This window comes from Leptodactylus fuscus, chromosome 5 (genome assembly GCF_031893055.1).
Source record: "Leptodactylus fuscus isolate aLepFus1 chromosome 5, aLepFus1.hap2, whole genome shotgun sequence".
Taxonomy (NCBI): Eukaryota; Metazoa; Chordata; class Amphibia; order Anura; family Leptodactylidae; genus Leptodactylus; species Leptodactylus fuscus.
In genome coordinates this window covers 21,705,316-21,732,612 of record NC_134269.1, presented here as the reverse complement: position 1 = coordinate 21,732,612, position 27,297 = coordinate 21,705,316, and the positions used below count along the sequence as shown (strand labels likewise).

Below are 27,297 nucleotides of genomic sequence, written 5' to 3'. Positions count from 1 at the left end.
ACTTGGATCTACTTCTGGTGGCTTGTGCGATTACAGATGGAATATTATTCACAAAGAGTAAGCAGCTTTCCTTATTGTGCTCAGATTTCTTCTCCTGTGTCAGGGATCTTTTCTGCATGTTTTTGCAGTCTAGTGTTCCTGGATCTCCTATATTATGCTCACTTGGGCTTTTCCCAACTACTTATCTTCTATGTTACTCCTGACAGAATTACATGCAAAGCTGTGAATAGTAGTAATGGATAGGGAAGGAAGAAGGGGGGCAGACTGCTCCTTATTGTACATGCTCCCAGCCTAGGAGACAAATGTAACATGTGCTGCAGCCATAATGTGATTATTAGCAGCAGAGAAACTGATAAGACACCTTGTATGAAGACTTGTAGACTGCCCAGCAAGACTCTGCAGATACTTTTCATGAAAACTCAGGTACCCTCTGAAGACTTCACAAACACTTCTCTTTAATAACTGATATTGAAGTTTGTTCTCTTCACCTATAGAGGAAATGAAGAAATTCTGCATCCACACAGTGAAAATATTTTTGCAGCAGAAAAGCTATCCCATGCACATGTTGGAATTGTGCAGCTTTTCCACCATGTATGACCCCAGCCTAGTAACAATGGGAACACGTGGTATCTCCTTTAACCTTGTGTGCTCCTGCTCCAAGTTTCTTTCATGCCCATGACAAGCTCCTAGTAATGTGACAATACTTTTATACCCACCTGCCCCAAAGTTATAGATGGGAACCACTGGGTAGTAATGTCTCCTATAAGCAGTGTATTACATTCTGGGCATATGGTTTTGGGGGTTTTTTTTGGTTAAGAATTCCCCATTATGAACGATAATCGAGCACTTGAGCTAATTTACATGGGAATTTAAAAATAAATTTTTTTTTAAAAAAAGGACACGTTCATGAAATGACAAGTTTATATTGAAAATTGTGATAAATTACAATTGAACATTGCCAATAAAACAAAGCTGTACAATCCACAAGTGTCGCAGACAGGGCGGCGTGTCTGCACTCGGTTCTATATACACATTGTAATAAAAGCAGCATCATGGCCGAAAAAAAAAAAAAAAAGATTAATGTCTTAAAATCAATCCTATACATCTGTCAGTATATACATTAGATACACTTATGTATAAACTCGGAGGGTTTATGGCCCTTGGCAAGAAATCAAAAAGTTAGTTGAAGAAAAACACAGGCTACACCTTACCTTGAGTCTATACGGAGATACTCCATATTGGTCAGCCAGGAGGATACCAGTAGGCAGTCGCGTGACTATACAGGACTCACTTAGGTCAGCCAGTGTCTCCAACCAGTCAGCGGGCCAATAAGTGCTGATAAAGTTTGATTTATTTTCATTAAAAAAAATAATAATCATAATAATCCCATCCATTGGTGGAGGAAATTTGGAATCAAACCAAATAAACCGAAAAACCTTAGAACCCGGCAAGAATCAAAAAAAGATCATGGTTTCACATCCATGGACTTGATGGACTCTTTAGGTAAAAGTCTTGAGAAACTGCAGAACATCAAGATGAGCCCTTGGGGCGGTGCTGACAACTCCTCCTGCTGCAGGTTGTCACCCAAAACCTGAACATGATGTAGATAGGAAGTTATACAGGTAAGATGGGCTCAAAATGGAGACAATGATTTGTACACAGCTTCATTTTGAGATCTATAAAGAAATATTCCAGAACCTGCAAGACAATGCTGCTCCAGATTTCACATGTCAGGAAGTCATGTGTACTCTTATATTTAAGGGAATTATTTTTAATTTTTTTTGCTCCATTTACAAGGCACGATGCCCCGTAATACAGACCCATAAAGTGGAGTCCGACGTACCATTTCTCAACATTTGTGTTTTCCAGTGGAAATTTTTTTTTTTTTTTTACCAAAGGCTCAGAATAAGTAAAAAAAAAAAAAAAAAAAGATAAATAAAATAAATACTCAACCTTAGTGATCCCCCACTGCTCCCATTAAGGTCCACATACTGCCAATGACTGGTTACCGATACAGCCTGTAGCTTTCTGAGCAGTCACTTCCTGTGTGTTGTGAAGGATCGGCAGGGCAGCCAGGCGGCACCGCAATGGGAGCAGATCAGTAACACAACGTTCACACCTGCGTCAGGTTTCCCGCTCTTTTGGTCTGTTGCAGACAAATGACAGACAGCGACAGACAGCAACAGACCCTGAAGGATCCCACTGACTGTAATGGAATCTGTTGGGTGTCTGAGGGACATCTCCGGACAAGTAAAAATTAGTATTGCAGAGCTTTTTCTTCCAGGCACTGCGTCAGCGATGCAGATGTGAATATAGCCTTAGGAGAGCTTTACTACTTATATATTTTTTTTTATGCATTCTGAGCATTGGTGGGGGAGAAAATTGGGGAAAACCTCATAAAAGGCTCAGACATTGTTACATATTTAGGTCAAAACAAATAAAAACAATCCAAAGGTTAAACCAAATGAAAAAATGTCTAACATTAGAAGCTGCAAGAGAAAAGCTTTGTACTCCAGGGGACACATTAAATACTACATAATATATACATGGCCTTAATATCCAACAAGAATACTTCAATGTTTAATAATCACAAAAAAAAAAAAAAAACATTAAAATAAGACATTTCCATAGCAGGCAATTAAATTAAATTTTTGAAGTAGCAAGAAAAAAAAAATAAAAAATTAGCATTTTGTATTCAAGTTGCAGCTTGACCGGAGGGGGCATCAACTGTGATGTATAAAATGTCTCAATGGAATTTTCCATCACCTCAACTCAATTTTGTTTCTTACTTGGCATCTAAAAAAGTTATGAAAATACAAAAGGAACTTCATAGAAAGACTTCACTTGAAGAGGGGAAAGAAAAAGAAAAAAACTAAATTAAGAACTTTAAATTGTGCGCTATCCACCCCATAGGAAGTCGTCTAAAGCTGGGCTCACACATGCTGTTTTGCTACAAAAAAAATAAAAATACACAGTTAAATTTTACTGCGATTTTTTTTTTTAAAAAAATTGCAGTAAAATATATACAGTAAAACAAAAAACAATAAATAGATAAACCAGAAAGAATAAAGCAGATATGAACTGAAGGTGACAATCACTTTCCCATCCCCAAACAAGAAAAATTGTGTCCAATTTTGGTGAAAATTTTTCCCCAACTGCAAAATTTCAACAATGGCTGCCTACTAACAAAGTGTCCATTCTACTTACATGGCACCCGGTATTTTGTGATACAGGAGACAACGATTGTACCTCCCCTACCCATAAAAATCATCAAAATTTTTACTGTATTTTATTTAACACTGAACTTTTTTTTTAAAGTGTCGTTTCATCAAAATCTTTAAAAACCCTCAGAACCCCCAAGGTTAAGAAACTGCAGCACTGAAGCCACTCCTAACAGTGGAGAAGGTGCGAAAAGAGGTTGTGTGATATTTTTGCTTTCTAGTTCATCAGGACCACAAAAGGGAATTTTTCAAATCTACATTTGTCTTTTTTTTTTTTTCGTAAATTACCAGGCGATATTTTAATACATGGATGGAGGTAGAGACTGCACCCATGTACAACTGTGCGAGTGGAGAGACTCAAGATTTAATTTAGCTGCTCACAACATTATTTGCAGTTTGAGGAGAAGATGCAGTTGCCTCTTTGTCGATCTTTACAGTCATCTTTTTGATTTTCTGGAAAGATACTTCCACATGGAGTTTTGCGGCAAGGTTCCATAGTAATCGCCACTCCTACACCGCTACGTCCTGACATCATACGGGTCACCTCTGTCCACGTATCCAGAGCTGGGTCATAGCATTCCACACTGTCCAAAAATGTGTTCCCATCATACCCACCTAAAAGAAAGCAGATAGTTTAGGGAGCACTGTTATCGCAGTTATATTCTGGTACAATATATGAATTTCTGTCTGTCTGTTCTGTATGTGCGACCAAACGATTGGACCAATCAGGTACATCAGGTGTCCGGGAAGGTTTTAGACTGGGTCACAGATCTCTAGGATGTACCATTCCCGAGATACAGGATTCCCACAAAATGACCTATATTGGCTAATAGAAGCCTGCAAGTCATCCACTCCTATTCTCACTGCCATACACACCGTCATGTTTCCCTTATCAGCCAATAGAGGCTTACAGGCGCTTAGTCTTCACATGCACACAGCTTTACTCCAGGTTTCCATAGAAACCAAGCTATTTATGACCTGTATTAGTCAATAGCAGTTCTCAGGTCCTTAAATATTCAGTCAAATGACATCTATCAGCCAATATAATGTCACATTTCATTTACCAGGTTTACATAACACCTCAGCCATAAATAGACTATCCATACTGGATGTCAGCATTCTTATAAACTGAAATGTATTTAAACTACAAACATATAGTAGTTATATTCTTGTAAATAGGAGCAGTATTACAGTAGTTATATACTTGTACATAGGAGTAGTATTATAGTAGTAATATTCTTGTACATAGGAGCAGTATTGTGGTAGATATATTCTTTTACATAGGAGTAGTATTACAGTAGTTATATACTTGTACATAGGAGCAGTATTCTAGTAGTTATATTCTTGTACATAGGAGGCAGTATTATAGTAGTTATATTCTTGTACATAGGAGTAGTATTATAGTAGTTATATTCTTGTACATAGGGGCAGTATTATAGTAGTTATATTCTTGTACATAGGAGTAGTATTATAGTAGTTATATTCTTGTACATAGGAGTAGTATTATAGTAGTTATATTCTTGTACATAGGAGTAGTATTATAGTAGTTATATTCTTGTACATAAGAGGTAGTATTATAGTAGTTATATTCTTGTACATAGGAGTAGTATTATAGTAGTTATATTCTTGTACATAAGAGGCAGTATTATAGTAGTTATATTCTTGTACATAGGAGCAGTATTATAGTAGTTATATTCTTGTACATGGGAGTAGTATTATAGTAGTTATATTCTTGTACATAGGAGTAGTATTATAGTAGTTATATTCTTGTACATAGGAGCAGTATTATAGTAGTTATATTCTTGTACATAGGAGCAGTATTATAGTAGCTATATTCTTGTACATAGGGGCAGTATTATAGTAGTTATATTCTTGTACATAGCAGCAGTATTTTAGTAGTTATATTCTTGTACATAGCAGCAGTATTTTAGTAGTTATATTTTTGTACAAGAAAGGGCAGTATTATAGCATATTCTTTTACAACACTTTTCCAAATAACAGTGCCACTAACTTTTTGACAATGTATATAACAGACTATAAGCTTGTGAGTTACTCTGTACACCATTACATCCACTGTCAGAACGTCCTACATATACAAAGTATTCAGCCTTCTCAGGTACCTAGCACATAGATCTTTCCTTGGTGGACAGTGACCCCCAGCGCACTCCTTCGATGTTTCATAGGTGCCACAAAGCTCCAGGTGTCTCTTTCCACATCATACTTCTCCACGCTGTTCAGTTGATCTCTCCCATCGTAACCCCCCATGGCATAGACACTTGTATCAACCGCACAGGCACCTGTAGATGTAAATGTGACCACAATCAATATATGTAATAGTTACATCCTTTTTCTTTTTTTTTTTTCTGTAAGTGGACTTTATACTAGAGCGTGCATCCACAATTTGGAATCTTGCTGTCAAAGTTGTTTTGTATTTTGTAAAGGTTTTTCATATCAAATCAAGCTAACATATCCACTGGGCTCAATTCAATTAATGGAGGCCAAAAAAGTGCCCTTTTGGCCTCCAACTTTCTGTTTTTGTTTCTTTTTTGAACTTCGAAATATAATCTAACCTGACTTTGGGAAAGCCTTCTGTCAAAAGGTATCTTTCATTTAGTTGCTTGCTTACTTATATAGCGCCATCATACTCTCTATCAGTATGACTTTGGAGTGTGGGAGGTAACTATAGAACCTGGAGGAAACCCACGCAAACACGGGGAGAACATACAAACTCCTTGCAGATGTCCTAAGCAGGATTCGAACACAGGACTCCAGCGCTGCAAGACTACAGTGCTAACCTCTGAGCCATTGTGCTATCCCATCTGTGGGGGGACCCTCACAATATATATCTCCAACATACGCTGTTAAAGTGAAGCAAACAGGGCCTTGCTGTTAACTATATAAAGCAGTTTATTATTAATAAAATAATATCATCATAAAAAGGCATTTTCTAAATTTCTGGAGGTTAAAAAAACAAAAAAAAACAAAAAAAACACACCCATCACATTTTTATACATCTGCATTCACACTTCTTATGGGTATCACTGTAATCAGTCAGTAAAGTGGTTGTCTGACATGCCTCTTAGCTTATGAAAGTTTTTTTTTTTTTTTTTGGGGGGGTGGGGTTGGGGGAGGGGTTGGACTATATCTGTAACTTTATATACAGTATAATAAGCAGGAGATTACCTTTACGTCACTAATCCTAATATGGTCGACCACACTCACCAGCTCCGCTCCGCACAACGTTCATGGATGCAATACTCTTCCATTCATCTGTCTCTGGATAATAACACTCTGCAGAGTTCAGTCTGTTTGTCCCATCAAAGCCACCAACTGCATAGAGGAGCCGGTTCAATACCGCTACACCGACTCCTATCCGCCGTGTCTTCATTGGTGCTACAATCTGCCATTCATCTTTCTCTGGGTCATACCTGTGGGACATTGCACAAGTTTTAAGCTGTTAATAATGAAGTAGTAATTTCACATTGAAAAACAAAAAGACTGAATAGCATAAAATATAACCAGGAGATTGCAGGATATGTCCCATATGTGAAGGTAGGGATGGGCCATTCTGACCTAAATCAAAATGGTGATTTAAGTTGAGTATTTTAACTCGGTTATGATTAATAGCAAATATTTAGATCACGCGCATTGGAAGAGCGAATTGGGCAAACCTTTTGAGATTCACCTAGTGTTCGAACCAAAAACGCCATTATATTCTTCAGCTCTGACTTACTATGGCGCATCTAGTTTGGGCAAAAAAAAAAAAAATTTCACTTGCTAGGTGTGGGGTCTTCAGAAGAAGGGGCCTAAATGCACCAAGTTTTGGTGGTATAAATGTAGACTAGACAGTGTTAAGATACACCAGATACATCATCCGTCACTGTGATAAATCTGGTGTATATTCAGACTGCCTGTCTAACCCTTAGTAAATCTGGGCCAATACTTCAGAAATGCCACCTAGCATTTATCACACCACATTTCCTGTGATTTGTAAGCCCCCAGTAAACCTTTCCTTCGTACAGCCGTGGTTTATACCTCTCATTAATATAGAATGGGTCTGAGGGTTTTGCTCTCTGATGTGACTTTCATTTCACTGAAGTTTATAGAACCAGTTAGAAGCGGAAACATAAGAGGAAATGCTGGGAGCCGGAGCTGTGTACTCACTGGTTTATTTATAGGAGGCTGAATGGCAGCGCCAACCACAGAAAAGCGGCATAGCAAGGTGGCACCAAACCAACTATAGGCACAAGACAGCATGAGTAACTTTACAGAGACTTGGAGGTTGGGGATCGAGTCTGGGCAAACAAATCATCACGGGCAAGAAACCAAAATAGGTGCTAGTCATAAGCAGTAGAGATCTATCTGTAGAGACCGGCAGCCAAACCGAGGAAAATAAGGATCATGCAGGAGGATTAGTCCTTACAATTCTTAGGTTGTACAGGATTTCAGGCTCTGCATATACAGTGGGGCAAAAAAGTATTTAGTCAGTCACCAATAGTGCAAGTTCCACCACTTAAAAAGATGAGAGGCGTCTGTAATTTACATCATAGGTAGACCTCAACTATGAGAGACAAAATGTGAAAACAAATCCAGAAAATCACATTGTCTGATTTTGTAAGAATTTATTTGCAAATTATGGTGGAAAATAAGTATTTGGTCAGTAACAAAATTTCATCTCAATACTTTGTTATATCTCCTTTGTTGGCAATGACAGAGGTCAAACGTTTTCTGTAAGTCTTCACAAGGTTGGCACACACTGTTGTTGGTATGTTGGCCCATTCCTCCATGCAGATCTCCTCTAGAGCAGTGATGTTTTGGGGCTGTCGCTTGGCAACACGGACTTTCAACTCCCTCCAAAGGTTTTCTATAGGGTTGAGATCTGGAGACTGGCTAGGCCACTCCAGGACCTTGAAATGATTCTTACAAAGCCACTCCTTCGTTGCCCTGGCGGTGTGCTTTGGATCATTGTCATGTTGAAAGACCCAGCCACGTTTCATCTTCAATGCCCTTGCTGATGGAAGGAGGTTTGCACTCAAAATCTCACGATACATGGCCCCATTCATTCTTTCATCAGTCGTCCTGGCCCCTTTGCAGAGAAACAGCCCCAAAGCATGATGTTTCCACCCCCATGCTTTACAGTAGGTATGGTGTTTGATGGATGCAACTCAGTATTCTTTTTCCTCCAAACACGAAAAGTTGTGTTTCTACTGTCGGGGGAAAATCATAATTCCCCAGAGATATGCTGTCTGTAAAGGAAAATTAATTAACAGGCCAAGATCGGCCTCCGCCATCTTTTAGCCTGGAGAATCATGAAGACACATGGTGGTCGTGTATCAAAATGGATTCTACTTTAATGGTGGCTAGAACAAAGTATATATCACATGGCATAGACAGAACAGGATTGGCTAGTAGAATTAGCATACATCTATTGGTGGAGAAGTTTGTAACAATAGCCCTGATGCATATCTATTGGATAAGAAACTGGAGAGAGGACACACCCCCCTGAGGGCTGGCTTTACTCTAAAATGGAGTCTTGTGAGCACATGGTAGCCGCATGTATCAATCAAAATGGCAGCCATCAGCACATATCTCAAATACACATCCTAGATGTCTATCTCATGGTATTCTAAAGACAATAGACATCCTTGTTGGAGACAATTAACTTAATTACCCTTCTCTTGTCCCTTTATCTTAAAAAGGGTCTTTGGTCTTTGATCCTTTCCTAACAATGCCCGTGGTTCCTGCCGAACTGTCTCCATTTTAATTAGTTTCTTTGTAAGATAGCATCACCCAATACACAGAGCATAGTATTTACATAACCAGTCTGGCAAGATCCAAACTGCATCTCTCTGGGAGAGAGAGATGGACAGATAGAACCATCTCAGCCCCCACCTCTATACACAATTTGTCATAAGATATTATTGTTCCCCCACAATTCCCCCATTAAGACATTTATTATTTTTCATATCAGATGAGTACGTTCACTTAGTTCCCTAAATGCCAGCCCTGCTGGATTCCCCATCTGATATTTTTTTTTTATAAATGTCTACCACTTATATCTATCTTTATCATAACATCTATTAAAACATATCAAAATTAACTTGAAAGAAAATACTATATACACAATATGCCCATGGCAATTTGTACAATGTTTTGCCATATCCCCATTATCCTTTTAGGAAAGCAAAACAAAAAAACAAACAAATAATGTCCATTTCTTCATTCCTGCCGTGATTCAGGAATCTTTGTATAATGGGAAGCAGGTATCCTCCAATTTGACGGAGGTGGCAGCTGTCATCAGCACTTAGGAGGGGCCGTCTTTCTGATATGTCTTTTCACTATCACCCAATCACCACCTGCAAGCTATGTGCTCCTGGAAAAAATCAAAAGATCAAACAGGGTCTAGAATAGAAGAAAACGCCTGTTCATGTGTTACTTTCAGTCTTTGACACAAGTTCTGGACATATCTGGCAGTACTTATCATACTTAAGTTGTGAAGTCTGGGGAAAATACAACCCTTAGTCTAAGCACCCTTCCATAAAGCACCTTGAATGGTGACAGACCTGTCTTAGTATTAGGAGTGGTTCCTACTGAGTATAATGCTACAGACTCTGGCCTGGGCCTTCCTGTCTCTGCCATGGCCCTTTAGATTTTTAACTTTAGTGTGCACTTAAACCTTTTCTACTTTGCCTGAACTCTGCTCAATCCCCAATACATACATTATTTTATTCATTATCTCACCTGTGACATGTGTACCTCTATCAGACTCTATCCTCTCAGGTATCCCCAATCTACACACAAGCTCAGATATCAATTTCTTGGCAGTTACCTGCGTCGTTGCTCGGCTGATCCAACCTGAGACCAAATCTCCACACAGACCAACACATTTGTACGTTGTAAATTCAGGCAATTGTATGTAATGGATACAGGGGTTTTGGTGTGCATGCGGTGTGTCTTAACTACCTGTCCTGGATTGTGTAGAGCACATATGTGACATGCTTTTATGTGATTCCCTGCAGCCCTTCCAAACCCTGAGGCAAACTATAGTTTACCCACTAATGACTCCATGGCATTTCAAGAGGCATGCACCTTACCGTGGGCCAAACCAGCCATTTGGGGGTATCTATCCCCCATTTTCACATTCTGTTCACATTCTCTGGCACCAGCCTTTGTCCATTTCTCAATTTCCTCACCAGTCACCTAAGAGTACAGCCCCTTGGGGTCTGCTATTTTTCTCACCTGGTTGAGACCCTTCCATGGTGGTAGCACCGCTGCTCAATCAGCCTTCTCATTTCCAATACTCTCAGGGTCTCTTCCCTTTGTGTGAGCTCTGACTTTCACAATTGCCAACTGCTTAGGGAGCAATATGGCCATATCTCAACTGACTTACTAAGTTTCCATTCTTAATTGGTTTGCCCTGTGCCATCAGGAAGTTCCTGGACCTCCATATTGGACCATAACCATGTGCAATGCCAAACGCATACCTGGAGTCAGTGTAAATGTTTGCTGTGCTATCAGGCGTCTATAAGGTCAGGCCTCTTATACTGACATGTGTGGTGGAAGGGCTTCTTATACTATGGTGTCATGTATAATGACTACAGCATACCCTGTATTCAAATTTGCCTTTTTCTGTTAGGTACCTGGAACCGTCCACAAACATCTCATAGTCAGGATTCTCCAATGGGGCGTCAGTGACATGACCGAAGCCGCCTCTTCTGAGAGGGAGTTTAAAAATATCTCATCTACTAAATATCTCATTATCTACTCCCCTCCTTTTTAATCATGAACTCCTACTGGTATAAGAGTTGCAGGATTCAAAAGTCAAATAACGCTGAAATGAGATGTTTGAGGAGGATGTAGAGCAAATTCCATGTTACTCTATCTTGCCAAAGAAATATGACATCTGTCTATCTGTGTGAGGATTGCCTTACCACCGTTCTGATAGAGGAAAACACATCAGGTTCAGGTCTGTCTATCTGTAGCACAAAAAAAAATTAAAATTATCAACATATCACCATAATATTCACTTAATTTCCCATAAAACATTTGCCTAATCTTTTAATACTCTGCCTATTTCGGGCAGTGTCACATCCCCTATTACTTCTCTTGACTCTTTTTAGTTAAGGTGACAATAAGAGACACTTCTAATTAGATTTCCAGTGTCTCACTTTAAGCTATACAAGGCAATACAATACTCTATTTGCCCTTTAGCTGTTATACAATAGGACTTTTGACACTAATTAAGACATTCTGTTGTTTAAGGGTCCAGCCATTGTAAGTGGCTGGCTGGCTAAAACTTGCCAAACCTGTATTCAGACTTATTTATACAATCCTAAGTAAATTCAATTCTCTACAACTTCTAATTATTTCAGAATTACAACTAATTCATTAAATGCTCAAAATATATCAGCAGAAAAGGCAAAAACTTTAAGGGATCAATCTATCTCCCCCCTCCCCCGTCATAACAAGAATTTATACACAAAAACACATTACAGAGCAGATATCCGAGTGACTTCTAATCTACTTAGTCAGATGTCTATCACCTTGTAGCAAACAATGCCGCAGAAACACCACTTTTGTTTTGCAAAACTACGATTTATCTTTACCTGCGTGTACATATTAAGATAGCTCACATGCATTGCCTACCCCTTATGGTGCCTAATCCCATATCAGAAGGATCATCTAAATAACAATGACTAAGTACATCTCATATTTACCAAAACACACATATATGTATTCAGCAATGGAAAGAAACTCATATCTACTTGTCACCACCCTCTTTGGGACTATCAGCATTCAATTTCTTCATCTGCTCCCTGTGGAGACTAAAAATGTAACAATACAAACATGGACAAACAGAGCATGTGCATATAGCAAACACATGTAACCTGTACATATACTTGACACACATATGGGCCCATTCATTTCCATATATACATGCATACTTCACACTGGAGCTCCACACACACACATCCATTAAATCATAAAGATTATGATAAATTATTTTCCTACAAATAATCACAGGGTTAGTTATAATTCCTGCACAGCTGAATATTGAGGAAAAATAAACAAACATGTCATTAGATGGCTTCGACTTCTTATCAATGTGTATATCACTGAAAAATAAACATAATAATGATTATCTAAAATTTATGCCATTAATCCAATTCTAAAGACATTAAATATGATTTAAACAGCCAATACTGATACCAACATTACATATTAATATCTTTGTGCAGTTTTTGAATACGTCTATGGCAAACCCCTCTCTTCTAATTACCACAGATGTTCAGAACCTTTTAAACTATATTTGAGGTTTTGCCTTAAGGGCCAGAATTTTAACATTTTTTCTTTATGAGATTCCAATCAAAGTTTTTACCACTGTTACACAAGGTTTAAAAATCAAATACTGGCATTTCTAAAAACAGCTTACATTATACAGTTACAAATTATTAAACCATATATTCATAATTCTCCATACATTATACCAATGATGTTACATCGTATCACTCATAGCTGAAATCTTAGCTACCTGCCGTGTCTCCCCTCCCCCCTTCTTGCTACCAAACCTGTATACTATGATACCTCTGCTGTGGATATATACGAGTCACACTGGGGGGAGGGGCCTGACCTTCATCATCACTCACATGGCACTAACAACACAATGCCATGTGCAGAACGCATTGATCTTTTAACTGGACAGTGTGTGTCCACTATGCATTTCCTTACACTAAGGAAAATATACACACACTTAATACCTTATTTCTGTAACCATTCCTTACTTAATTTGTTTTTCCAACTATCCAACATCTTATCAGCAGTTTCTCACCTCCATTTCTAACTGCTCTTTTCCTTAAACTATCTTTTGGGTTGATTTCCATACCGGCTGACTCTGCACTCCTCCCATTCTGTTCTTCAATCAGAGCACATATCCCTTTGTAACTGATGCTCCTGTATCTGTCCTGCATGATCTAATCTCCATTGGTTCCCAACATTTACTATCAAACAATCCTATCTTAGGAACCCCTGCTCTCTTAAGGATTTTTATTTAATTTATTTATTTTTCCTTTTTTCTTTTACTTGGGCGGCAACTTCTCTCTCTCTCTCTCTCTATTAGTTCATATGGGGTGTACCCTATCTCAGAGGGTCCCTTCCCCATACTAGCTGATGGCCAGTCAGCTGTGAGCTTCCCACTCCTCTAGGGCAATTAAGACAATAGAGGGTCACCCTTGACTACTCGAGGGTCATACATACTGACCTCTCTTAGTGGGATCTCCCAAACAGTCACTCTGTTTTCACTGAACTAATCTCTAATGTACAAGTTTCCGGTATCTGTGCTCAAGGCAAAACCTATTCCGAACACCCCTGAATCTTTACACGTACTTGCGCGGATTCTACTCAGTCCTTAGTGTTTAAACAAGGACTTTTCAATCACTCAGTATTAAGGATGGAGACTGACTCTCCCTTCTATGCCTCCCTATACACTTTATAACAGATGTATCAATCAAATGACAGCATGGACAGTATACAAAGAATGAGGTATAACATTCCCACCCCCTTTATAGACAATATATTCTACTGGTTCTTCCGAGCTATATAAAAATGGCGTTGATTTTATACTATATGCAGCACTAACCTCACTTATCAACACACAGGATCCGGGACACGTAGGAACTCAGATTAATTATTTGGTAAAGCAAACGCTTACCTTTCTTTCAGCGCTGATTTATTCATCTGAGGTCCTCCGTGCCCGTCTCCAAATCGGTTGGTGAGTGGATCAGTACACTATCGGCTGCACATCAAACGATCATCAACGCCCCACGTTGGGTGCCAATTTCTGTCGGGGGAAAATCATAATTCCCCAGAGATATGCTGTCTGTAAAGGAAAATTAATTAACAGGCCAAGATCGGCCTCCGCCATCTTTTAGCCTGGAGAATCATGAAGACACATGGTGGTCGTGTATCAAAATGGATTCTACTTTAATGGTGGCTAGAACAAAGTATATATCACATGGCATAGACAGAACAGGATTGGCTAGTAGAATTAGCATACATCTATTGGTGGAGAAGTTTGTAACAATAGCCCTGATGCATATCTATTGGATAAGAAACTGGAGAGAGGACACACCCCCCTGAGGGCTGGCTTTACTCTAAAATGGAGTCTTGTGAGCACATGGTAGCCGCATGTATCAATCAAAATGGCAGCCATCAGCACATATCTCAAATACACATCCTAGATGTCTATCTCATGGTATTCTAAAGACAATAGACATCCTTGTTGGAGACAATTAACTTAATTACCCTTCTCTTGTCCCTTTATCTTAAAAAGGGTCTTTGGTCTTTGATCCTTTCCTAACAATGCCCGTGGTTCCTGCCGAACTGTCTCCATTTTAATTAGTTTCTTTGTAAGATAGCATCACCCAATACACAGAGCATAGTATTTACATAACCAGTCTGGCAAGATCCAAACTGCATCTCTCTGGGAGAGAGAGATGGACAGATAGAACCATCTCAGCCCCCACCTCTATACACAATTTGTCATAAGATATTATTGTTCCCCCACACTACCAAACAGTTCCAGTTTGGTTTCATCAGACCATAGGACATTCTCCCAATACTCTTCTGGATCATCCAAATGCTCTCTAGCAAACTTCAGACGGGCCCGGACATGTACTGGCTTAAGCAGTGGGACACGTCTGGCACTGCAGGATCTGAGTCCCTGGCGGCGTAGTGTGTTACTGATGGTAGGCTTTGTTACATTGGTCCCAGCTCTCTGCAGTTCATTCACTAGGTCCCCCCGCCTGGTTCTGGGATTTTTGCTCACCGTTCTTGTGATCATTTTGACCCCACGGGGTGAGATTTTGCGTGGAGCCCCAGATCGAGGGAGATTATCAGTGGTCTTGTATGTCTTCCATTTTCTAATTATTGCTCCCACAGTTGATTTCTTCAATCCAAGCTGGTTGCCTATTGCAGATTCAGTCTTCCCAGCCTGGTGCAGGGCTACAATTTTGTTTCTGGTGTCCTTTGACAGCTTTTTGGTCTTCACCATAGTGGAGTTTGGAGTCTGACTGTTTGAGGGTGTGCACAGGTGTCTTTTTATAGTGATAAGTTTAAACAGGTGCCATTACTACAGGTAATGAGTGGAGGAAAGAGGAGACTCTTAAAGAAGAAGTTACAGGTCTGCGAGAGCCAGAAATTTTGATTGCTTGTAGGTGACCAAATACTTATTTTCCACCATAATTTGCAAAAAAATTCTTACAAAATCAGACAATGTGATTTTCTGGATTTGTTTTCTCATTTTGTCTCTCATAGTTGAGGTCTACCTATGATGTAAATTACAGACGCCTCTCATCTTTGTAAGTGGTGGAACTTGCACTATTGGTGACTGACTAAATACTTTTTTGCCCCACTGTAGATGTTGCTATTCACTGACAGCAAGTAGAGATCAAGAACATAGGGAGGAATTGGAGCAAAGTCCGTAGAAAGTTCTACAATTTTTCATTATATATAAAAAGCTTAGCACTAGATTCACACTAGACTACCAGTGTCTATGTATCAGAGGACCAGAAGAACGGACTGCTGAAGTAGTGGACACCACTGAAGCCCGAAGAACCCCACTCACTACAGTGGTGTCTATTCTTTTCAATTAAAATCGATAGGACTTGCAGGACTATCCTGGCCAGCGATTTTAGACTGATCTGCACTGGACAGACACGTGGCAAAGACGTAACCTCAGCCTTATTTATACCCGAACAAAACTCCAGACAGGGCTACAACAGGAGAGTATGGTGCAGGAATAGGTTTCCTTCTCTAGAGGGAGCACTAACAAGAAAAGTGTGACAAGTCACATGAGCGGGAAGTACATGGAACACTAAAAATAGAAAAAGTTGCATAAATTTTCTTGTGTTACGAGGTAAATTATACCATTACCTCCACCTTCAGAGCTACGTTACAGGATTAACCAGGGCATTTACCGTTCCTGCCTCACGGCATAATAGTAAGTCATGGTGAGCGGGTTGTTCAGTAGCGACCGCAGCACCTAAAGCGTTTTAACAGAGGGAGACGGCGCCTTCTGTCACCCCGTTGGAGTCTCCAATAAAATTACTACCAGTGGGTTGTCATGGCCTAAGAAAAGCCCCATGCCTAGCAGGTGTATGTAAATGTAGGGCCAAATATACCAACTATAGCGGAATTGTAGTGTTAGGGGTATTATAGTGTTAATCAAGGTATCCCAAAACGGGTACCAAAGAAAAATAGCTGTATGATGATGTATATTTAGAAGAATAAGTTAGGTCAAAGGAAAGAAAAAAAAAAATAATTTTAAAATAAAAAATGATGGCTCTTGGATTGCAAAAAAAAAAAAAAAAACAAAACAACCCACAATAAAGCAGAAACCACATGCACCCCATTATAGTCTATGGTCTCCGAAGGTTTCCGCTTTTTTACGTGGGTTAGGTGGGTCCCCAAACGTACCCGTGAGCGCAGATGTGAACCTAGCCTAAAATACGCAAAAAAATTTCCTTCCTCATTCCCATTTTGTATTATATTTATTCACAGTGCTCACCTTTCCACACTGTTGTGATGAAGACACCCATGAGAGCCTCCAACCGCGTAGATCTGTCCATCTATGACACCCGCGCCAACCCTGTTCCTGGGAACACTCATAGAAGCACAAGGCGACCACTGGTTGTTCATTGGATTGTAGCAGTCCATGGCATTGGAGTCCTCGTTGCAGTCAGGGGCATTGTTACGACCCCCAACTGCGTAAAAAAGACCCCCAAGAACACAACCAGCGAGACCACTCCGCGGCACCTCCAAGGGAGCCAAACTAAGCCATTCTCCCTCCATTGGGTTGTAAGCTTCCAAGAAATTGAGGGACTGTCGAAAATATCCTCCAGCCACGTAGATAAACTGAGGAACGTTAGGACTCCTCCCCTGAGGTCTGGTGAGCTTATGGAGAGTGAGATCCTGGAAGATCTGAGCCAAGTAGTCCTGACAGCGGCTGTCTCCACGCAGGATCTCACAGCGTTGGAGCTGTAACTTCAGGAAGTTCGGGGTCAGTGAATGGCAGCGAACCGCCTTTAACAGAGCTTGAATGTAGGGTCGCCGGCTCTCACAGTCATACTTAACCCAGTTTATGCAGGCATGGAAGACCTCAGATTCACAGCGCACGTTCAGGTCGTCCCGGCTGATGAGGTTGACCAGCTGACAGCGGGAGAGGTTAAAGAATTCCTCCTGCTTGGACACCTGTGTGACAGAAACAAAAGAACATGAGGAGGTGACAGAGATATGAGACAAGCAATGAGGGACAAAGGCTAAATGTATATGGTCAAACGGGGAGGCCAAAATACTGCAGACCTTTCCATGAGGCAATCTGATCAAGGCAAGTAGATCAAATTCTATGAAGGATATTCCAGAAAATATAAATAACGCTGCCACATGGTGTCGTACACAAAGCTAAACAGTTATAAGAAAGTTTAATAAAATATCAACATAAAGCGTGGATGTGCCTTAGCTGACCGGCACATGGATGACATCAGTGTGCCTCTTGAGTCTTTAGGTTGCTTACGCAAGCTCCATACATGGGCCCGTGAAAAAAAAAATACAAAGTTGTGTGTATGGGGCCATAGAGTAGTATAAATGGTCAGTGCGCTGGTGACAATCTGAACACAGTACACTCATCTTGTAACCAGAATTGGATCGTGTATAAGCCTCTATGACACAGAAGTGGCACCTATAGCCATATGACACTGCACCCTCTGCCTGTCAGTCCTGTTTTTCCTGGTGTAATCATTATATAAGTGACCCCGGCAGAGTGCACATTCCTGCCCAGGAGGAGGCAATGACTCAGCAAGACACAAGGACGTGTGACTTACCCAGTAAACATCTCACTCAGTTTACTGCAGTCTATGGCTCACACCTTTATCATCTGATGTGGAAAACTTCCGGATAATCAGACATTCCCGACAGAAATCAGACGCGTCATGAATCCATTACTGGACAACTCTGAACATGAAGTATGGCTCCATTTGCTGTCAAAAGGCGGTACCTGGCTGTCAGTTGTAGCGGCCTGCCTTTCGGGATTCCAATACTGAGCGGATTGGTTATTATGCACAAGAATGCTTTGTAATGCAGCTCAGCCCCAATCCCATGAAGGGGACTGAGATATAAACAGGCCAAGTGACAAATTAACATGAAACCAACATCCTGTGAAAAAGAGGTGGTGCTGCTGCTACAGCTGATCTGTGGGAGTCCAAGGTATCTGACCACCAGCAGATATCGATGACCTTTCCTAAAGACGCATTATCAATATTTAAAGGAGTTGTGCTGCCATCTACAGAACAGTGTATACATGTCCAGTTGCAGATTTATCATAATTTATGCCAGAAATTAGGCAGTCCATTCTTTAGTCTACATTACATTTATTATTCTGACAACCATCACACCAGAGATTTTCCCATGACAGCTTTTCTATTCATTGACATCTGCGCTCGGGTTTCCAATCAGGGGGTCTTGCTTGGGGACTCCGCCAACGGAAACTTAATCCGCATAAAAAAGCGGTTACCTCAGGACACCTGAGGATCCCATAGATATAATGGGGTTAGTGTGTTTTCTACCCCAAAAGGGAGAAAAATGAAGAGAGAAAAGCGCTGTAAATATTTAGGATTTGGGCTATGCAGCGACTTTGGTCATGTGACGGTGCAGCGTCACAAGTAATGACAGGAGATGTGTCGAGATATGGCATTGCATGATCACTACAAAAAAAAACTAAAAGTGCGACCAAAATCCCCATCGTCACTGACATAAGAATATTAGTATAGGACTAGTATAAGAAGATTTCCATTCACTGACACTTTCAAAGAGTGTGGAAAACTGCACAATGGAAACAAGCTGTCCTCAAATGTAACCAGGGAATCCGTACGTATAAGGCCTCATGCACACGACCACAGTTATGCGTGCAGCCTAACACTTCTGATAGCCTTCATGTGCCAATGTCTCTTATTTAAGATCTCTGCTAGCTGTCAGTGAATGGGAACAGTCTACATATAGAATCACAGACTAAACACCTTGTCTAGGTCAGTATCTATAGGTAAAGGTTATTTAGAATGAAAGTTTTAATTCTTCTCCTCTTTTCAAGATCTCTTTCTGGTGTCAGTGAACAGAACAGCTGAGAGTTTGCCTTTTCTCTCAAGACACCTGTACTTGGAGTCTCAGTTCACCATTAGTACATTTTACTAAAATTGTGAGGACATGAATTTTTTGGCAGGAAAATGAGACACAACTTGGGTTAGGGTCCGGGTGTTTGCATATTTGACACCAGATGGCTGGACAGAGCTCTTAGGAATAAAAAAACACAACTCCCAGCATACCTATACCCAGCATGCCAGGAGGTGTAGCTTTGTAAGAGCAAGCAGGAGAACTACAGGCTGGAGACCACTGCACTAGATCAAGAAGGGGCCTGAGGGAAGTGACTACCCCGTGACAGATGCCGAATGTAATGACACACGTGACCTGCAGGAATGAGGCATCTGCCAGAAGTCAACTAGAACACTGACTGATACGGCTGTGACTCTGTAACTAGGCAGGTAACTGGTGATTAAGAAAACAGAGAAAGTACACAAAGCTCCGGCCTCAAGAAGTAAGAGGAATGTAGAGCGAGGTCACATTACACAGCAATGAGAAGAACTCTGCAAACCTTCTATATCCAGTTCTTGGAAAGAAATACGAGACCGTGTCGAAGAGAGCTAAAGAAACAGCGCACTGTACATACAGTGTCTACACCGGCAGAATAGTGAGCACAGCTCTGGAATATAATACAGGATAAGTAATGTAATGTATGTATACAGTGACTGTACCAGCAGAATAGTGAGTGCAGCTCTGGAGTATAATACAGGATGTAACTCAGGATCAGTATTGTATTGTCTGTACACATTGACTTGAATTTTTATTACCAAGACTAAAACTACAACTGTCTTGACAGTTTTATACCAGCTGTAGACCCAGAGATTGGAGATAACTTCTGTATCAGTAACCTTAGACTACATGCACACTTAAACAAAATCTACATGTGGATTTTGATGAGGAAAATCTGCAGAGAAAATTCACACAAAGAATTGGCAGAGATTAACAAAATTGACTTAAATGCTAATGTAACATTGCAGTTATTCCACATGAGAATCGTCTACCATAGTGTGTACATGTAGCCTTGTGGGGGGGGGGGGGTCTTTCCTCTCACCAGATGACCATTCTGGACCCTGATCCCAGTTTCTGCTTTTACATTGCAAACATCATTCTGGCTGAGTGCATCATCTCTGCCGCTGTTTACATTCACAATACAACCTTTAAACCCACACGTCCTCCCGCTGCCAGGCAGGCACTCATCTGCCCGCTCCGCCTGCCATCTACCGTCTGATGAGAGACAGATATGCAAGTTTATTTACAGGGATTAGAACAAACAGCACCCCCTCCCCAGTCTGTCACCGCTGCTCAGCCCTATGTGATATTTGTCAGGTTTATCACCCACCTTTGTGACACTCTTCCAGGGGTTTGCCCACAGACATAAGAAGACGTTAAGCAGTTTGGACTCTTTTAGCGAAGTTCTTTCACAATATGAATAGAACTGAGCCATGTGATTGACAAATATGAAGTCATGTGACCCAAGAAGCAGAAGCGGCACTCAATATCAGAGTCCTGGAGAAGTCTTTCATTTGAAAGTTAAAGGGGTTGTCCCGTTATGGACACTTATCCCTTATCCACAGGACATAGGATCAGTGTCCAATCGTCAAACTCCCCAAGTGATCAGGAGGACCAAAATTCCCCTAAGGCCTTCTTGTGAATGGAGCGCCAGCGTGCTTGCGTTACCAGCGCTCCATTCACTTCTACAAAGCTGCCAGGGCTGTAATCTCCATGAGTGCTCGCAACACCAGTCACACAAGCGCATCATTCACAAGGAGGCTATAGCAGGTACTTTATCCCCCAGTTATCAGGAGCATGGGGTATCAAAGTGATTGGGTCCCCCAGCGATCAGACGCTTATTCCCGGTCCTGTGCATAGAGAATGAGTGTCCTTAAGGGGACAGGCCACTTAATTTAAAGGAGTTTTCTGGGATCTGATCATATCGGTCCAGTTCTTAGCACTCCTGTAGATAAGCACTACTGCTCCTACCAACAGCTGGTCAAGTGCAGGACCTCTTTACTTAAACCTACAGCCCCCTGCACCACTGCCAATAAGTACAGCATACAAGTAGGAAAACCAAGAAACACTGAAGAGACCATAACATTTGGCTGGGATATGTAATCAATATCCTGTTTCTAGAAAACCCTTTACAGCCCACTATATGCTTAACATCTGCCATACATCGGGGGTCCCAGGCATCCAATTTCTTATAGAGGAGAGAAGGATTGAGCAAATTGAGCAAACATTTTTAGCAGGAATGGCCAAGTTGATTTTTATGGAGGGGAAACAACCCAGGAAGATATGATGATGATAATTAATATTATTATGATAATAATGATAATAATAAATAGTAGGCTGCAGCCAATGAGCTGGACTGAAGAGCTGCCGGGACCTTCAGTCTGGTGACCTTAGACTCAGTTAGTTCCCGCATCGGTCAATGACCAATATGCTGATTCAGTACATGTGAGGGATACATGGTGCTTTCACAAAACTGAGATCCGAGAAGCCTCAAGTCACAGAATCTGCTACAATGTGACATTCACATATATGAAGGAACTGATAAGAAGTGTTAGATGTAAGTAGTAATAATAAAGATGTGAATTGTATGAAGCTTCACCACACAAGTGATATTGTACAAATTCACCTGAAATATTACTATACTTGACAAGCTTTGCATGGCCAAAATCGGCACCAGTTCGCCCACCTCCTCGCATGTACTATGGCAGATTGGGTGCTGCTTACAATAACATAACACAGAACTTGAACCTGCTCACAAACCCCAGACCCTGCACATACAGGACTCCAGAGGAAGCCATTTTTTTTCTTAAACATTAGCAAGGTGGCTCAGTGGTTAGCACTGTGGCCTTAGAGGGTTAGAGTCAGAGGTTCTGAGCAAGGACACAGTTAGCAAGGAGTTGTGGGTGGGTTTCTTCAGAGTAATCCGGTTTCCTCCGGAGTTTAGATTGTGAACCATATATGGGAGTGTGACCACAATCTCTGTAAAGTGCTGTGGAATATGTTGGTGATATAAAAGTAAGGAAAATAAAAAAAAAATAAATAAAATAAAAAAATAAAAATCAAACATTCCCCAGACATTCCCTTTAATTGGGGATCTTCTTGTCAACCAGAGTTGAGAGGGGCTATAAAGAGTGGCCTCTGGAGAACCTGTCCTGTTGTGTACTAACATAAGTCTCATCTTACCTCTCCAAAGTGCATGTATATATACTCCCGGGCCTTCTCCTGTAGCTCGTGGCAGCCGATCTGCTCAGCAAAGCTTGCGATCCCAATGGCATTGCTTGGGTCCAGCTGCTGGATGAGGAAGTCACAGCAGGCCTTAACCACACTGTCCATCTGATACATGACCGCCCCATTCATGACATGGATGACGCACTTTTCCCCCACCGAGATGCTAGCCGTGTAGGCAAACTCCAGGAGCCGTTCCATGACTTTGGGGTGAATGCCTTCGATGGGCACCGTCTCCATGCCACACTCCTTGAGCCCATTGGTAAACATGGCTCTGAAGACGGGGCTGCTGGAAGCCAAGACGATTTTATGGGCCACAAAATCCGCCTCCACCTCATGGTACTTGACCCGCAGCGTCACGTCACACAGCTGCTGCCCCAGTCTCAGTTCATTCATAATCTGGAAAGCCTGGTTGGTGTGATCCGCCAGCGAGTAATGGAACTGGCGATTGCCATTGGTGTGTGAGGGAGTCACTTCAGCCTGGCACTCGGTGGCATACATCCCCGTCACGCTGCCAACCGCTCCTCAATTGCACATTATCCAGGGAAACAGTAAGAATTTTAGAATGGCTTCCACTTCTAAAAAAAAAAGAGTCTAAACTACTTTTCTAGAGGAAATTGTCTTGGGTTTACATAGAAAAGAAAAAACTTTAAAAAAACGCAATTAAAAAAATATTTCACACAAAAATAAATTACTCCATCGTGTCCCAATGACCATTCCCTGGATCAACGCTGGAAGCCCTGAACATTGGGAAACCCCTATTCCATAGCACATCCACTTATGGCACTGCAAAATCCAGCTAAAGAAAGTCCGAGAGTGCGTGGCCTAGTTCATTCTTCGTTTGATACCTTCAAGAAATGAAACAAAAAAAAAGATCAGTGTAAGCGGCTTCAACGTATTTTATATATGATCAGTTTTATCTGTACCATCACAGAGTCTATTGTCCTCTGTCATCAGCCACTTAAAGCAGTGGAGAGGTGCGGGGATATCCATGGCACAAAGGAGCACCTCAGGGTAGAACCTCATGTAACTATGTATTATGTGGTTGTCCCCTTGGTTTGGCAACCTAATAATACACTTGCCCTGCAGGGTTTGTGGATGAACCAAAAGGGGAGGGGGGTGGGAATATTCCCTAGTTGTACGACTAGGTTAGTTCTCGTGTTACCATAATAAGTGTACAGTGTAATAAGTAAGTTGTACAGTTTTATACATTTCTCAGTTTTGAAGGTCTCTGCTTGCTGTCACTGAATTGTCACCTGCATTATTTGCTTGCATAGGATGAGACTTTGCCCTGATCAGGTGATGAGGACACCGCTGTGAGACCCGTTACTGTGCACATGTGATAGTCACATGACCAGGGCAAACTGCCCTGATGTAGGCAATGATTGTTCTCATTCAATGGCTGGAAGCAGAGATCTTAAACAAAAAGTATATTGAAAAGCTGCACATGGGGTGAGATAGGCTTGGTTTACATCTGCATTTGGGTTTCCATTCAGGGAGTCAACTTGGGGACCCCCACGAAGGGAAATCTGTATGTATTGAAAAGTGATTACCTGGGAATCCCTCAGACCTCATAGACTAGAATGGGGTCCATGTGGTTTCCGAATGAAACATGAAAGAGAAAAGCGCTGCACCTCTTTCTAACTCCTCTTGCACTTTCCCTTTCCTACCCATCCTGTGTTAGGCTCTGGTCACATCTGGGCTTGTAGTAGTAGTAGTAGTAGTAGTAGTAGTAGTAGTAATAATAATAATAAATTGTGCTTGTACTCTGTATGGGTATTACATTCCGCTCTCCATATTTTTCACCCTATTCTGGTGGAAACCAAACAGAAACCATGCGGACCCCATTATAGTCTATGGGGTCCGTGGGTTTCCTAAGGTAACCACTTTTTTTTTATGCGGAGTAGATTTCTGTTCGGGGTCCCCAAGCAGTCACCACCAAACGAAAACCAAGCACAAATGTGAAGCGGACCTTAGTCTAACCTTATGCAGTAATGTCACTTACCGTGCGCTATCTGCAGACACTTATCTCTCCCAGAATACAAAGTCTGCCTCATTTCCCGCACGGTACAATGACTGCTCACTACACACATACTCTGCAGTCTGTTCAGATGTAGCAGAGCTTGAAGGGTGCAATGTTTTTGCAGGACTTGCCTTTACGTTTGTACATATTTGCAGCAGATAACTGTAACCGATTCACTTGCTCCCAAGCAAAAAAGTGAAAAAAAAAAACAAAAAAACCCCTCCATACTTGCTCTTTAGTTAGCAACAATGCATATGAGAAGGCAAGCGCTAAGGAGCAGTCTGAAAAAAAAAGTAATGCCTGGTAAAATCACCATTATTGCATCTCCGCCAGGACTTCAGTCCGTCTTGGCCAGATATTTTGTAATGTCAAAAGGTGACTTGACAATATTGGTGAACACTGAAGTTGTGATACGGTAATTCTGAAAGCCCTAACCAGGTACAACTATCTAGTCACAGGTTGGTTCTACATGAGAGCACTACAGGTGCATTGTTGACAAATTATGGTGTGAACGGAGGTCTAATAACCTGAACGAACAAAGGTCAGACAGCCGTACTAAGGGCTAGTGTACATATGACCTAAAGTTATGCACGAGAGAGTTGTCAGCTGTCCACAGATATATAACCCATATACTCATTTGCTTTCCCGGGAGCCGCCTGGCAGCCATTTTTCCTTCCTTTTTGAAATAACATGCACACTCGGCCAAGCTGAATTGTGGAGATGGGAAAGAACTTTGTTATGCACCTTTCTAATATACTTTGCATTTCAGTAGCTAACTATTTTCAAGATCTCGGCTACCTGTGTGACTAGAAGAATCCCACACACCCGCAATATCCTGATGACACCGATGCAGGGTCTGTTACATGAAATACATTTAATACCATGTAATGGGTCCTGCACTTGTAAATACATAAGGTCTCCATTCACAGACAGCAAATAGGGATCTTGAAAATGGTAATTGAAGTATTATACAAGGTAAAACGTGCTAAAAACTGAGGTGCCCGAGTTACAGAGGGACATACTGTATAAATGGAGTTCCCTGCCCTGATCCCAGTACACGTATCACCGATACCATCTCTTCCCTTGCAGGCAGTATCCCCACCCTTCATATATCTGTTGCTAGGGTTCACCCTTCCGTATCCACTAGTCGTGACTTTTCCAGATGATCATACAGATAGTGCCGCGGCTCTGCCTCGTGTCACTTCCACTCTCCGATCCTATGTTCTAGAGAACGTCCACAACACCAGCAGACAATGATCGCTCCCTGTGCACACTGGTATGGGTGCCATCTATCAGGGTATAAATTATAACCCTACAAGGTTGCTAACTCCCATGTGACTTTCTTGCTTATTGTACAAACACTACATAAGGTCTCTTGCAACTTTATACTCATGATTACTCATGGCACATACAACCAACCTGCCCTGAACCCAGCCAACTATTTCCTACCAGCCTGCCCTTGTCAAACCTACACTGCCCAGGACGTAACCACTTATCTACTACCAATCTGGCCTGGTGCAACACAGGACCTAACCACCTATTTCCTATCAGTCTACTCTTAGAAACCATTTCCTACCCACCCTAGCACTGCTAAACCATTTCCTACCCACCCTGGCACTGCCCGATTTCTCATCAGTCTGCACTCATTGTCCCTCCACCGATTTAACCATTCAGCTAGTACCAAGTTTACCTGGTGCCTCCCAGGACCTACAATCGAGGCCCATACCCCCTCCCCTATTGGCAGCCTTGACAGGACATGACCCACTTTCTCCTAGACATCCCTAGAACTGCTCACCTATACACTACCTGCCAGTACTGACTACTACTGCCCCATCTCCTATCAGCCTGCTCCTTTACTAGTACATCTGGCACTACTGTCTCTTATCACCTGCCCACCTATCTCTTATCGGTCTGCTCCTCTATTACTACACCTGGCACTAGTGTCTCCTATCGGTCTGCCCCTCTACAACTACACCTGGCAGTACCCATCATCTGCCCAGCTATCTCCTATCAGTCTGCCCTTCTACTACGACACCTGGCTCTACCTATCCTCTATCAGCCTGCTCCTCTATTACCATCCCTGGCACTACCAGCTGTCTGCTACCAGCCGGCTATTGATCCATATGTTGCAGTCTCCTCCCCGCAGTGATGTGATAGTGGCAGCCCTGGCAATGCTGCCCTCCATGTAATACTTCCGCCTCTCCATAGACTACTACTCCTCCTCCCCGCTACTAACCCCCTGCATTGTCCTCCATCCGCCTCACTTCTGCTTGCTGACATGCCCCTGGCCTGGCTCCCATGCCCCGGATTCTCACCGTCTCCGAGCGCTTCGGTCCTCCGCCCCCGCCATACTCTGAGCAGTCACCGTGACTAAGCAGCAGGACCCAGCAGCGTCACAATAAGCAGAAGGGGCGTGGCTACACGTCACAAGGCAGACACGTGGGCGGAGCCTGTGCGTCATGACCCAGCGAGGAGGGCGGGGGAGCGAGGGAAGCGTGCTGATTGGCTGAGAACTTTGTGGAAGTGAAAGTTCATCCTGAGCAGCTGATTCTCTGTGTAATCGCTGGCTGTGAACAGTGTCCTGGCACCTAGATGGGAGGACAGGACAGCACCTACTTCATCCAAATCTCTTAG

General features: G+C 41.8%; 1 protein-coding gene across 1 annotated transcript; it reads right to left on the bottom strand.

The window, feature by feature from the left end:
* Positions 1-907: 907 nt before the first annotated feature.
* On the bottom strand, positions 908-27,058 carry KEAP1 (kelch like ECH associated protein 1). The gene is made up of 6 exons (XM_075272641.1): positions 26,979-27,058; positions 22,599-23,488; positions 16,786-17,468; positions 6,444-6,649; positions 5,342-5,518; positions 908-3,836 (listed from the first exon to the last, which is right to left on the bottom strand). Exons 2-6 carry the CDS (start codon positions 23,139-23,141, stop codon positions 3,607-3,609), a joined length of 1,839 nt encoding a protein of 612 aa, XP_075128742.1. The 5' UTR covers positions 23,142-23,488; positions 26,979-27,058; the 3' UTR covers positions 908-3,606.
* Positions 27,059-27,297: the final 239 nt, after the last annotated feature.

Coding starts and splice junctions, on each gene's coding strand:
- KEAP1 (XM_075272641.1), bottom strand. CDS start 23,141: ATGTATGCCACCGAGTGCCAGGCTGAAGTGACTCCCTCACACACCAAT. Junction 5,519..6,443: donor CGTTGTGCGGAGCGGAGCTG/GTGAGTGTGGTC, acceptor TTACATCTACAG/GTGCCTGTGCGGTTGATACA. Junction 3,837..5,341: donor AGGAAAGATCTATGTGCTAG/GTACCTGAGAAG, acceptor GCTTTCTTTTAG/GTGGGTATGATGGGAACACA.